The sequence below is a fragment of the Rissa tridactyla genome, chromosome 6 (genome assembly GCF_028500815.1).
Source record: "Rissa tridactyla isolate bRisTri1 chromosome 6, bRisTri1.patW.cur.20221130, whole genome shotgun sequence".
Taxonomy (NCBI): domain Eukaryota; kingdom Metazoa; phylum Chordata; class Aves; order Charadriiformes; family Laridae; genus Rissa; species Rissa tridactyla.
In genome coordinates this window covers 11,657,993-11,671,657 of record NC_071471.1, presented here as the reverse complement: position 1 = coordinate 11,671,657, position 13,665 = coordinate 11,657,993, and the positions used below count along the sequence as shown (strand labels likewise).

Genomic DNA, 13,665 nt, shown 5'->3' with positions numbered 1-13,665 from the left:
CTATGGAGCTGGCAGTGCTTTCTGGAAGCTGCTCTGAGGCCCATGCTGGAGCAGACCCAGTTTGTAAATCTAGCCAAGGAGGTCCGCTTGCCTGAGCAGCACTGTGTTTGGACAACTGGCTCAAGGGACGCCAGCAGAAAGCAGGCACTGCTGCCACCGAGTGTTCTCCGCTGGCCCTCATGCTACAGGGGTGGTCCACAGCAGAAACCCAACGTGACTGAGTTCACCAGCTGCAGGTGTGCCCCAGAGACCAGGACCAGGCGGCTGTGAAGCATCACCAAGGTAAGACCAGCTCTAGGTTACATCTAGGCTGGCTGCGCCAGCCCTGCCATGGCCCACAGCCAGTGCCAGGGTGGCTATGCCAGCATTGCCACAGCTCAGGGCAGCCTGGACTTGCTGTTTTAGGAGCAGACAGTAGCGTTCTCAGCTGTGATGCCAGTGCCAGGGTCTCTCCCTGGCAGGAGGACCCCTCCAGTCTGCCTGACAGCCACCTGCCTACAGTGTTCTCCACCCTGTGTTCTCCACTCCCGGCCCAGCCCCAACTCGTCCCCTGTACCGTCGTCTGTCTTGTCCAGGATGTTGAGGACGTCAGCCAGCTCTAAGGACAGCTCATCCGGCTGCTGGGCCACGTATGGGTGGACACACTGGATCTGCGGACAGTCTGCCGGGAAAGAGGGTGAGAGTGAGGCATGGTCTGGGACAGAGCCTGCTGTGGGACAGCATGGCTCGGGTGAGTACAGGACCACGAGCTCTGATCTGGTAAGAAACCCCACAGAGGCCAAGGGGTGCCCCAGCCACAGGGACTGGGGGAGTATCTCTCGGGGGAAGGGAGCTGGGAGCACGTCACCACCGCAGTGCCCCGTGAGCAGCTCGGGCGGGAGGAGGAGTGCTGGTGCAGCCCAGCCCAGGTTGGAGGGGAGCAAAGTGAGGGCTGGGCCCAGAGACAAGTGGGGATCGATGGTGGAAACAAGGGGAGCGCAGGGAGAGGGTGTTGCCGAGGCCCCAGGCCTGGCACTGGACTGAGATCACAGTGGAAGAAGGTGCCCTGGGGTAGAGGTGAAGAGCTCCCATGCTGTGTCTCTTACCAACAAGTCTGGATGTAAACGAAACAAACTTGGTTCTTCGGTTTGGGGCCAGCGAAATCATCCAGCGCTTCATTTCACTCCTGGATAGGGGGGGGACAAACCGAGGCTATGAGTATGCGACAGCCACAGGGACCCCAGCTCTCCTGCCCTGGGCTCCTAATTCCTCCTCTCGCAGCCCTTTCCTGCCTGCCCCCCCCGCGGGGTCCTGGACTCACTGGTGATGCTGAGCCCCCCTCTTGCACACACCGGTTGGATGTCACACGTGTCACAGCGCCCTGGGCCCTGCCACACAGGCCTGGCTGGCTGCAGGGCCCCCATGCTGGCTGTCCCTCCAGGTAGCAGGATGCCCCTTTGGGCAGCAGCACAGCTTCAGAGAACCTGGAGCAGGGCGGGGGCCTGGCTTCCCCCGAGCTCAGACCCGCAAAGGCAGCTCCTGACTGAGCTGGGTCAATAGGAGCAGTTCTTCCTGGAGAAAAGCAGTTAGAGGAACCATTTATTCCCGCAGCTGCTGTGCGGGAACGTTTAAAGGGCAGAGCTGATTAATTCACTTGCAGATGAACACTGTGGCATACCAAGGGTACCGCTCGCTTGGCAGTGGATAAGATGACAGGCTCGTGTGAACACGTTGCCAGATTCAGCACGCTGTTATGCAAAACCTGCAGCGGGAGGGTGAAGATTTCAGAGGCGCTGGAGAAGCCCCGGGCCTGGCGATCCCTCGAGGCTTCCCTCAGCCCCACTTGGAAACGGGGCAGTTCATCTTCAGAGGCTCTGGCTCCTGCCTGGAGGCGCAGCTGTGCTGCCAGCCCCCAGGGAGACAGAACTTTCTACCTTCTCCAACGGTTGTTTTAAAGCTGAACTTGACACACATCTGAAGCCACCAGAATGTCTTCTGGGAGGAGAGGGGCCTAAAAGGGAGACGTGAAGGACGAGTGCTGTCAGGCTGATCAGCAGGGCTGGGAATACCTTGTGCTTCAGGCTGCAGCGTGATGCCAAGGAGCAGTGAAAACAGCTGCAGGTGGAGCGCAGCCCCTCACGCCATGAGGATGTGCAGGATGAGGGCCCTGTGCACCGAGGGGATGGCACACAGAGATCACACCGAGGGCTGTACCGTGCTTGTGGCCCTATCTGCAGGCGGCCCTTGCACACAGCTCCTCGCAGGGCTCTCTGGATCCTACCCGCAGCCCCCAGCTCCTCTCAGCCTGCGAGGGGCCGACCTGTGCTCCAGTCCTGCCCCTGCAACCAGCTGTGTCCCAGCGTACTGTCAGCTCCTTGCGGAGCCCACCCAGCACATCAGCCACAAGCTGCCACCAAGCAGGTCATCGTCCCTGTATGGGCTCAGAGCCGGGAAATGCTGCAAGAGCTGTGGAACAGATGCACCAGTTTGGCACCCACTTATCTCTTGTAATTCTTCAGTTCTCCAGTTTGTGCCCGGTACTGCCCCAATCATCCCTGCAGCTGTAGAAGAGCAGCCTTCAGCCTCCGTCACATCTCAGTGCACAAGATCTGTTGGCAAGCCGTGTGCGGGATCACACGCTCGCTCTGGCCATCCAGAAGGTGGGACAGGATGCAGCAGCACAGAACTGTAACTGCCTCCCCCGAGCTGAGGCAAACCCTGGCCTGGTTTATTGTTCTCTGCACCGCTCGGTCTCACAGACGTCAACCGTGCGCTTGCCCTGCATAACGTGACTGACATCTCTATTTTCAGTACAGCAAAGCTGCAGTCACACGTCTGGGGAGAAGGAGCAGTTGCTCGCTGTGCAGGGGGGCTCGTCTTCCTGGTGCCGGTGCTGCAGTGCACTAGGGGGGTCAGGGGGCAGCCCCCGGAGCTGCAGCAGGCTGTGGTCCCAGCCGGGGCTGTAGTTCGTTAAGGGATACGGAATGTCAAACACTGGCCTACTGACAGCAAAGTGACATCAAGCTGGGGCTGCGCATCAGCTCTAGCAGCTGTTTATCTGGTGGTGCACGTACACCTACAATAGCACAGACGCTGCGCGTAGAAAACGTGGGCCTGGTAAGGCTCGGGTCAATGAGAAAGCCGTGCCCTGAGCTCCAAAACAATCAGGTTTGTGTTAGCGCAGCTGAATCATTTGCCCAGTCTGAGCTTGTTGGGGCCTGAAGTGAAAAATCAGTGAGCCAAAAAAGCCCGTATGCAGGGAGACAAGGAGCCCCCGAGCAGCAGAAGGGCTGTGCAAGATGAGCACCGGCTGTGGAAGGTGCTGAGGAAGAGGCCTCTTCTCCACCTCTGCCTAGAAGTAGGAGCCACTTTGCTTCACGGGGCTGGTCACGCGTGGTCCTGATCTTTGCGAGTGAGCCAGCTGAGCCGCTGGAGTTTGCACAGCACACATCCTACTTGCTTCTACTTTCCGCATACGCTGCAGGCTGTAAATTGCTTAGACTCCCGCGCCGTGGCTGATTTCTGACCTCTCTGTCCCAGAATGCAAAGTACCCGTCCGTCTTCCACCCCCAATGCTACACGCACACCATACAGGAGAGAAACCTGCCTAGTTTCACTAGTGCCTTTCAGCAGGAGAGACCAAAGGCAACCTCGGGAGAGCGATGCTGGGCAGAGAGGCTCATAGGGCAGCAGTGGGACCTCTGCCTGGCCCTGGTAAGCTCGGAGAGCTGGCCCCCAGGCAGGCAGGGTGCTGCCCCTGCACGGGTGTAGGGAGAGCAGTGCTGAGCGCCAGCAGGGAGACTGTTGTACTCACTGGGACGATGCCTTCAGCATGTAGCTGGCCTCCCGGTCATCCGCATTCTCCAGCAGCCTCAAGATGAAGACGTTGGCCAAACTCTGCCCCTGGTCTTCTAACTCCTCTACCCGAAGAAGCCCCCGGGGAGCCGAGTCGAACACTTGGTACTTGTCCCTGGGAGAGGTTAGAAGATTAGAAAAAACTGCAGTTATCCCAGGAGACTTTGGCTTCAGCCACCCAGAACTGTACTGGGGGCATGGACCAGGAACATCTTGCATGGCAGGAGGATAAAAGATGCCCTCTTGTGGGAAGGGATGAGCTGGTGGCTATGAAAACCCACCGCAAAGCAAGAGACCCTCTCCTTGCTCTGCCTTAGGCACCCCGCGTAGCTTAGAACAAGTTTCTTGCTCTGAGCTCCCCACGTACAAAGCACAGACAGTGCTCCCTCAAAGGGGACTGTGAGGCTTAATTCAGTCCTATTTGTAAAATGCCTCTGTGTTTTCTGGATACGGGCTGCCGCAGAAGCAAAATATTTCCAGGCATACAGACACTGCGGCGACGTGTTTATTAGAAACGTTGGACTAGCGAGATGCTCTCTACCGGTGAGTCCAGTTAATTCTACAAAGAACGCGCTGTTCTCTGGGACCCGACTGTTTGTGCTGCTGTATTTCACTAGTGTGTAGCTGCACAAGACATAGGCCTAAGCACGATGACATTCTCCCCTCCTGAGGCAGGTTACACCATGTCAAATATAATTGCTACCCTCAGGCCTAAATTTATACTCCTGCTGCTCAAATTTTCTAGCCTGCTTTCTTAGAAGTTTCACTGACTAAGTCTGAGCTGTTCTTCAGAAAGGGATGAGTCAAAAATCACTTCTTGACAGAAAGACAGGCCTCCTGGGTCAGCCCACCAGTGGATGTAGCTCACTGCCACTCTGCAGAAACTGGTGGATACATGCTCATTTACCCTCTGGGAGACCTGGCCTGGAATCTGTTCAAGTCCCGTTTGCCATAAATTTTCAGCTGGAGAGAGGCGTGCCACCCATGAAGAGTCAACTGCGCTCAAAGGCAAGGTGACGGCTGGAGGAGGGTGTACAGGTCAGGCCAGGATGCCTGGGGGACAGGACGGGGACACAGCATCACAGCTTGGACAAACCCAGGGGCAAATAGGACTAATGAAGTGCCCCGCGTACTACCCCAATTTTGCACTCACCCAGGAATTTGCCGGCAAATTACCAGCAGATCATTGAAAAGGAACAAGTAGATTTCTCTGAAGAGTTTCTTGGTGCGAAGCGTTCGTGATGTTTTTGGACCATTCATTTGCTGCAACTCCCCCTGCTTCAGCAGCCAGCGGGAGTGAGAGATGATGGGCACAGACTAGAAGTGAGGAAAAGACGGCAAAGATCAGGAGAGCAGCAAAAACCCATGGGCTTGTGTGGCCAGGATGCCAAAAGCAACAGGAGATGCAGAAGGAAGCGTAGTGTGCTCCCATCACAACTTGCACTGTAGAGGATGGAGCAGAGCTGGACAGAGAGGGCAGCGTGCTCTGCCATCCACACCACAGCTGGGCACAGAGTGTGACAGAGCTCAGACTGCGACACAGCAGGGGCCCAAGAACGAAGAAACGCTCAAGGACGGCAATGCTGGAGTGCCAAGTGCTGGATTTAAATACCAGGCTACGCCCCGCACAACCTGATCTGTCTCTGGGGGAATCCCATGTCTCGTCACCTGGGCTGAGCCTTTCTGGCCAGACAGACTGACTTTCAAAAAAACGCATATTTGGCCTTTTGGCTACAAAAAACCCCAGGTTAAACAGGTTCTTACTGGTTGGGTCTGTCCCAGCCAGGAGGAGATACTGCCCCTATAGCCACAACAGCCACAACTTCTGCTAGAGTTTTACCACACACTATGTTAAAAACAAGAAGTCCAGAACAAAGCACATCTTATATTAGAAGAACACTATGCTTCCAGTCAAATGACTGAAATATCAGAAAACATCAGCATAACTGCAACTCTTTCCACCTTCACTCCCTCCCCGTGTCTGTCACATGCAGGGTGGCACAGTCTTTCTTTCCACACTCTTGCACCGTTTTCCCCAGAAGAGCCCCATCTGCACCAGCGCCCATGGCAGAGCTGCTGCGGGGTGAAGCAGCTCCTGCCTGTCCGTACAGCCTCAGCTTTACAAGAGATGAAGGCAGGCTGGTGGCTGCCCTGATCTACCCTGTCCTGTGGACTGTGGTCTAGCTCTGACACGCTGATAAAGTGCTCTGGAAAATCAAATTCTCAGGTGCCCATTGTGGCTTTCCGAACAAATTGCCTCTGAATTTTTTTGCTTTCGTTGTCCAGGTACATAAAATGTTGCTGGGAAGCTAAATATCCTCCTTAAAATTTGCGAAGCAGACAGACCTGAGAAGCATCTCCATAGCACTCAAGAAAAGAAATGGCAATGTTATACTTCGCACTGGAGTTTCATGGCATATATTAAATGAGATCTGGTCAGACACCCCTAAATATTGACTCAGTCATTCCCTGAGTGGAGCCAAAATAGGTCATCAGCAGGTAATTAGAGACTGTACATAATGCATAAACCCAGGAATGAATCAAAATGGTGGGACTGGGACAGTCTTCATTTACGGTATTTTCCAGCTTGGAAGCGTTTTGCTTTGTAGATTTCATTTTCCTTTCATGTCATTTGTAATGTAAAATAATAGCTGAAAGCTGACCTGTATTTCGAAGAGGCGAGAGGGAAGGGCCAGAACTGAGTGCTGGAGCGGGAGCCACCCACTGCGTGCAGGCGGTTTGATGCCAGCGTGTCACATCTGTGTACACGCACAACACACTGGCCTCAGTGCTGTCCCCAGCCCCTGCAGCGCATTTGCACGCAGATCACATGAACGGATACGGTGCCTGCAGCAGCATCCCCTTCAAAGGCTTTGGAGGGGGACAGGGTGGGCCAGGCCACCACTGAACACTCACTAAAGGAAGTGCAACGAGGTTATGGCTGCCACGTATGTGTGCACAACCCCTGGGTGCTGTTGGTTCGCTGTCTGCAAAGGGTTACCAGCCTATGCTTATACCTTGATCTTGAATTCCAACTTCTTCTGGATGCTGATCATCTGCTCTGTTCGGCTCATCTTCCTGACACCTTCATTACATGCCTTCACCACCTGGGAAAAAAAGAGTAGAAAGATTTGCCTCCACTGGCCTTAAGCAGGTAAGCGATGACAGACAGCACAGAAAGGCCTGACCGACAGGGTAAGTGCCCTGCTGTAACAGGAATTGACCGAGCCAAGCTCTTCTATCAGCACTGTATTTGCATGAAACAGAAAAGAAAAAAAAAAAAAAAAGAGAAAAACCTCAACGACACCCCCCCCCCCGCCCCCAGCACCCAGAAGGTGTTATGGCTGCATTGTTACTGAACCAGACAGTGTTAAGCAACACTCCTGGTTGCACAGCAAAGGGAACAGCTCATTTGCCAGGTCCTGACACACCACGTATCTCATCTTTCTTGTCCTCAACACTTGAAACAAGGTACACACACAGTACCATCTTCAAGAAGAGAACGGAGCCAAAGATCCTCATTTCAAAGATGCAAAAGCTGTGGTTCTGCCCAGCAGCATCAGATGCCAAGGCTATGAAACGTCCCAGGGAAAGAGACTTCCATCATACAGAGCCCAGCTGTGTTCCGAGTGCAAACTTTTAACTGAAAAGCCACAACCAACATGCAGGCACTACTCTATTACAGGGACCTTAACCTAGATGCCATTGCCTGTTTCATAAGGAGCAACTCCCTGGAGAACTGGCTAGGCAGAAAAATTATGTTGGAGAACAAGCTCTGCTTTGTGCTCTGTTTTTGCTCCTCAAAATTCACCAGAATATCAGCAACTGAAACCTTGATCAGCTCCTACTTATCAAATAGGATACCTATACAGAAAATGAGCACTAGGTGGTCTCTGTTGTGATGCCTGCACCTAGCTGGCCACAGGCACGTAAACTTAAACATTTTCAGATAAGTAAGCATGCAAAGGGAGTTACGAAATTGATCACGAGTCACTGACAGTTGAATATAAAAAGAGCATTTTTCCATCAGCAGTTGTAGTCAGCTGCGTACTACAGGAACAGCTTTCCTCAGGCTTTTGATCAATGGAAAAACAACTGGCTACCAGACACATCATGAGGGATTCTGCAAATACTAACTAATACAGGACATTCTTCATTGCTAAGGTCTCTGTCTTTATCCCTAGCGATCCAAAGCGTACACCTCCTAGACTAGTTCAGGGCCAATCCAAGAGCCTATTTTGTTCTGGTATTTCAGTCAGAAGCTGCAACTGTATCCTCAAGCTGATGTTCTAGTTTTCAACTTCAAATGCTTATATTCAGGAGATATTCCATGCTCCTGCTGGAGAAGGGTTCTGTCTGTGTCAGGAACAGCACAGATGGAAAACATCCCAATGCCTTCCTGGTGTTTTGTACGCAGCAGTAACTAGCACAGCTGAGCACCACACCTACCTACCAGCTTCAGGGAAGAGGGCTAAAAGCAGGCTTGAGTACTTCATTAAGAAATTGTTATTCTAGGTCAGAAGAAGCAGCGTGCTGTATTGGAGGAAACCTGACACACTTGTACTCTACTGCCTGTTGCAGCTAATTACACGTCTCAGTGGGACCCATCACCTTCAGGTATCTGCAAAACCAGTTCGTATTCATGAAGACCCCAAGGGAAAACACTCTCTCTGCCCTTTCCTACAGTGGAAACATACACATCTGTTGTTAGCAAGGGATTCCTCATAACTGGCACCTAAGTGCTGCTAGATTAGTCCATCTTTGAGAGCAAGGAAGACTTAAGAAAAGAAAATTACTCTTGAAACACATTGACAGGACTCAAAGAGACAGCTCCAGGAATCAATACAGTTTGTAGTTTTTTTCTGGAGGGGGGAACTGAGCATGATGGTTTAATCTTAATGGCCTTCGGTTAGCTCATTCAAACTTACTGTTTCCAGCTCTTTATGTGCATCCAAGGCAGTGGTTTCCCTGTCAGACTTCTCTTCCACTTTCTTCAAAATATTCTGCAATGGGAGGAAAGACTGTGTTGATTCTGATCCCAATCTGATAGCAAAGTCTTTGCTAGCCTCCAAGTTATTTCTAGCCATCAGCCTAATTACAGGATAGGTGACAGAGTAGAGCGACTCCCACCTCTTAGCTTCTCTTTTTCATTAAAACCTGCTCCTATCCGACCTTATGTCTAAAAGAAATATAGCAGGCAGACTCCTATTTCATAAATATAAATGAATAAATAAAAATAGTTAGAGCTGGCACTCACAGGCAGTGCTATTGGTAATCCCAGTGGGATAAGACCGTTTGGGAAGAAACTGCTTCCTCATCCCTAGAAGCATGTTCTCCAGCGCAGTGTTTAGACAAGCTGGCAAAGCACAGGGGGAAGACGGCTGACAGAGTCTGGTCCAAGTCACCATGATGTATTTACACATGGAGCATTTCCACGTTCTGCACTGCTCATCTGTATGTCAGCATCCCAACCGTCAGGCAGCTGGGTTGATGGACTGTTGCTACCCCATCTAGCAGCTTGACAAAGTTCCTCCTCAACTCTTTTGCTAAGAAAAAGCTATCTGGAAAATTCAACGCTAATTTGGAGATGGTTTCTGAGTGACTGAAATCTTTTTTTCTATAGCTGTTGAGAACGTCTGATTCTGTGGAAGCGCTGCATCCACCTCAAGTCTTGATCATGGCTGTATCTAAGCCTCATTCACAACTCCTGGAAAGGAAAATTCCAGGAATGATCCAGAAGACCTTTGGGAGCTAGAAGAGCAAAACTCTACCTGCACCAGCAGCTTGAGCCGAGTGATCCTTTGAAATGGCAGAATCAGGAATGAAGAAAAGGACAGGCCTTTGCACTTGGGATCCAGCTCCAGCTGAGAGATCAGTTCCCGGAAAGCTGGCTTGTCTTGGCTGAGAGGAGAGAGAGAAGGTGAGGTCTTTGAGTGCTACCCTACCTGTGACTCTGGTATGTGGCTGGTGACCCAAAAGCAGCTTGGTCCCACAAACAGCATCTTCCTGGCTTCCCCCAATAAGAGAAAAGAGGGGAGGAGGGGGCTGAATGCTTCTAGGTGTATTTTAGTTTGAATCTAGAACTATTTATAGTGTTGGGGAGGGAAAAAAATAGACTTTTAATGTACAAGCCATGGTAGCGTTCACATGTGTTAGCACATCTAGCTCAGCAGCATACGCTGTGTGCGTAGGTGTGCGTGAATGGGGTGTGTGTCCAAGTAGATGAGTCAGAGGCATAATTATATATTTTTACACAGTTGGAACTCTGTGACAAGGTGAAATTCACACAGTCGTAAGAACAAGACAAGCCACAAAACAGCTCAAGCTTGGCTACTCCTGCCTGCTTAGCCGGAGGATGGAAATCATTATATGGCCTGAGAAGGGCATGGTCCATGCCCGGGCCTTCCCTGATGGTGTTTGCAGCAGGCGAGGGCATTGCTGAGCCATGGACACAGCTGCACAGAGCAGCCTCACGAGCCCCAGCTGCCTATGTCAAAGACAATACCTCTTGGCAACTGCGGGGCCCTGAGGAAGACGTACACTGCTGGAGTCCTGGCTAGCAGAAACAGCATGGCAGAGAAGGCATTGCTAACTATGCAAAACCTGCCTTTACCGCGTGGGACTCGCAACGATCCAAGAGAAGCCATCGTAAGTGCTTCTCCCTGCTGCAGCAGGTACTTGTGCGATGGTGTGACTCACCAGGGCCACAGTAGAATGGACCTGCGTGTGTCTGGGGAACAGCCAAACTGGGGGAACTGTGACACACCTCAGGCTTCGAGCTCAGCCAAGTGCTGCAAAATCCTTCTGCTACCTAGGAGCCTGTGGAAGGGAGTCTATTCTTTTCAATTTGCTTTACGTTCTCCTGCAGACAAAAAAAAAATGCTGCCCTCTAAATTAATATCTAGGAATACCTCTATCTTCAACAGGTCCTTTTCAAGCTCAAATAATTGAGCCTATTGCTGCTTTGCTTCCGAGTGTTTAGCTAACAGCTCGAGGCAAACTGTTTATACTCTGCATTTATACTGATCACCTCTGACTGAAGGAAACCCTGCAGTACCCTCCTTTTGGAGAAAACAGTTGGCCTAGCTCAACCCCTTAAAATGGGGTTTTTTGCCTCAAAAGCTGGAGAGCAGAGAAAAGAAAGGATTAGGGCTTGTTACGCTCTCCTGAACCAGCTGCTGCTATGGGGAAGAAATACAGTGCTGCATGTGCAATGGGCTGTCCCGAAAGAATCCAGGACACTGTATCTAAAGAAAAATTAATTCTCCTGCTCAAAGACAAGCTTGTAGGGCACTCTTTGTTTTGAGATGGCATAAGAGTATTCCTACGAGGCCAAAAGATTTGCTAAACTTGAAAAATACTGCAAAAATATCTGGATTATATCCTGAGGCCTAGGTAACATCCGCATGTGTAACACCAGAATGTGAAGAAAATGGCAGGGTTTTTTTAAGAAAATTTTGTTGTTCTGAAAAAAAAAATAATTCTCAACTTTGGGTGGGTCAAATGCCTTGCTGAGAAGTCAGGTAAGTCAGTGGCTGTTCTTGTCATCAAAGAACTGTATTAGATTCTTGGCCTTTCAATCTCTTGTCACTACTTGCAGTTTAAAAACACATACACTTCACAAATGTCCCCCCTTGCGCACCATAAATATTTCCTACAGTTGGGAACTGCTGACTCTGACTTTACTTGGTATGTCACTTGCATACTATATCACAGCACCCTTACTATAAAGCCTTTTAATTGTGTTTTCTTTTTAGAGGTGCAGTGAAAAATCAGTGAAGTGGGAAATCCTGTTTCTGTGCTATCCAGCCCTTTCTCATAAATATCAAAATTACAGCTAAATCTGTGGCCTATACAGTTTTGCAAAATAATTTAGCATCGAGCACTGGAACTCACAGAAGCTGCTTGTAAGCTCTCTCCTGGTAGGTCTGGTTGGAGACGTAGGTGATGTACACAGAGAAGTGATTAACTGTATGCTGGTAGACAATATCGCACACATCCGAGATCACAATATTCTCTTCCACCCGCTGCTCGAGGTCCAACAGGAAGCTAGATGAGAAACCCAGCGCTCATATTAATTGTGACCTGTCTGTCCCAGGTAGTTCCCAGCAGAAGCCCTTGGGGTTCAAAGCAATGAATACATCCACGGGGTCTTTGAAAAGACAGTAGGAAACAGACTGTCCCTAGTCAGCTCCTCCATCCCTCTACAAATGAGGTTAGCTAAAGCGATGTCATTCAGCTGGACAAAAATCCAGCAGCAGTTTTCTTACCGCTCACTAACAGCCATGACATCCAGGACGTTGGAGAAGAGGATGTGGGCCTCAGACTGGTGTAAGATCTTTTTCAGACGTTCGTTCTCCATGAAGTGAGACACCAGCAGATTCAGACTCTTGTAATATGAGGCTTCGGAAGTAACCAGCTCAAACATGGCCTGTGGAAGAATCCAGAAGGAAAGAAGGAAATCAGCAGGTACCTTCTAATTCTATAGAGAGGCACACATCATGTTAATGAGAACATCCGTGCTGCACACAGTCACAGACCTTGCACCTACCCTCCAGGCCCAGAGTATGGGGAGAGGTAAGCACGCAACAGCGTTTGCCACGTGTTACACAGGATAGTGACTTGAACAGGGAAGACTTCCTCCCTCAAACATCAGCCCTGGCTCCTTCTGTTTCTCTCCTAAGTTGTTTGGCCACATTTCCTTCCACTGAATCTCTCCAGCAGAATTATCTTTTTTTCTCATTACATATAAGCAGCCTGATTTTGTGCACACGCACACATAAGAGCACTTCATGGGCTCCCTCCTTCCTTCCTAGCGTCACTCAATCTTGACGTGAGGCTGCTCCAGGCACTGGCCCACTCTATGTCCACTCATCGGAGTCCTACACTTTCACCTCCCTTTTGGGGAGTTCCCCTTGGCAGCCCCCTTACACCCTCACACCCTCTGCTGCTCTGCTCGTTGTCGTTTATTGTGCTACCCAGGAGGGTCTCTCTGCCCCATCCACACTCCAGTTTTGGAAAAACCGTGGTGTAGGGGCTGGACTGTACAACACCCAGCACACTGCAGCCCCAGCGTGCAATACATGCTCCTTGGGGCACAGCTAACACAAATACACAGCTGTGATGCTCCAAGCCTCTGTGTTTTCCCTGACCCGAAGGAAATACACCTGTAACTGTCTAAGTTACTCCCTGGCCAACCCTGGCCGTACACTTTTCTGACCCAATTCACCAAGGACTGCAACAGGACACCATGGTTCTCAACTAGGATCGTATGCCATAAATAATCTCCAAATTCCAGCCCTTGCTTCTCCTGTTAAAAGAGAAGTCTCCAGTGCAAAGCCTGGCTTCCTCAGGCCAGGGATGTGGTCTGGGGAAGCAGAAAGACAAATTCATGGTTTGGTTCATAGATAAATCACGAGTTAATGAGACAAGGATGTAAAACCTTCTGCCCAACAGCAGGTGCTGCAGTTCACTATTGCCACACGGAGTTCACTTACTGTCCAGGCAAGTGTTTGTTGTCTTTGTTCAGCAGTAGATAAAAAAGGCAATTATTTACACAACTACTGAGTCCGTTAGTTGAAGTTAGATTAATTGTCAGTTCTCACAAGGGCTTCAAAGTGGTGAAAAATAATTTGATCCTTCAGAGGTCTCTTGATGAAGGTGCATCTTGTGCTCCTTGTCCTGGGGCTGGCCCATGCTGCTGCTACTGAAAGGGGAACCTCCTGGTAGCTCAGTGAAAATTTCACTTCCTTGCACCTAAAGCTGCTTTGACCCTTAAACCCTAATCCCAAGCCAAGCTCCCCTTACTGCCCACAGCTCTTCCACTGCACC

The 13,665-nt window shown here is 50.6% G+C and overlaps 1 protein-coding gene across 3 annotated transcripts in view; it reads right to left on the bottom strand.

The window, feature by feature from the left end:
* The window catches only part of NGEF (neuronal guanine nucleotide exchange factor), a 52,430-nt gene that overhangs the window by 2,905 nt on the left and 35,860 nt on the right, over positions 1 to 13,665 (bottom strand). For all 3 annotated transcript variants that reach the window (XM_054206110.1, XM_054206111.1, XM_054206112.1), the window contains 9 exons: positions 12,105 to 12,265; positions 11,731 to 11,883; positions 9,606 to 9,735; positions 8,763 to 8,837; positions 6,852 to 6,941; positions 4,988 to 5,151; positions 3,794 to 3,949; positions 1,086 to 1,165; positions 557 to 661 (listed from right to left, as the gene is read on the bottom strand). In XM_054206110.1, the coding sequence (XP_054062085.1) occupies positions 557 to 661; positions 1,086 to 1,165; positions 3,794 to 3,949; positions 4,988 to 5,151; positions 6,852 to 6,941; positions 8,763 to 8,837; positions 9,606 to 9,735; positions 11,731 to 11,883; positions 12,105 to 12,265 (1,114 nt within the window). The remainder of the gene's footprint in view (positions 1 to 556; positions 662 to 1,085; positions 1,166 to 3,793; positions 3,950 to 4,987; positions 5,152 to 6,851; positions 6,942 to 8,762; positions 8,838 to 9,605; positions 9,736 to 11,730; positions 11,884 to 12,104; positions 12,266 to 13,665) is intronic.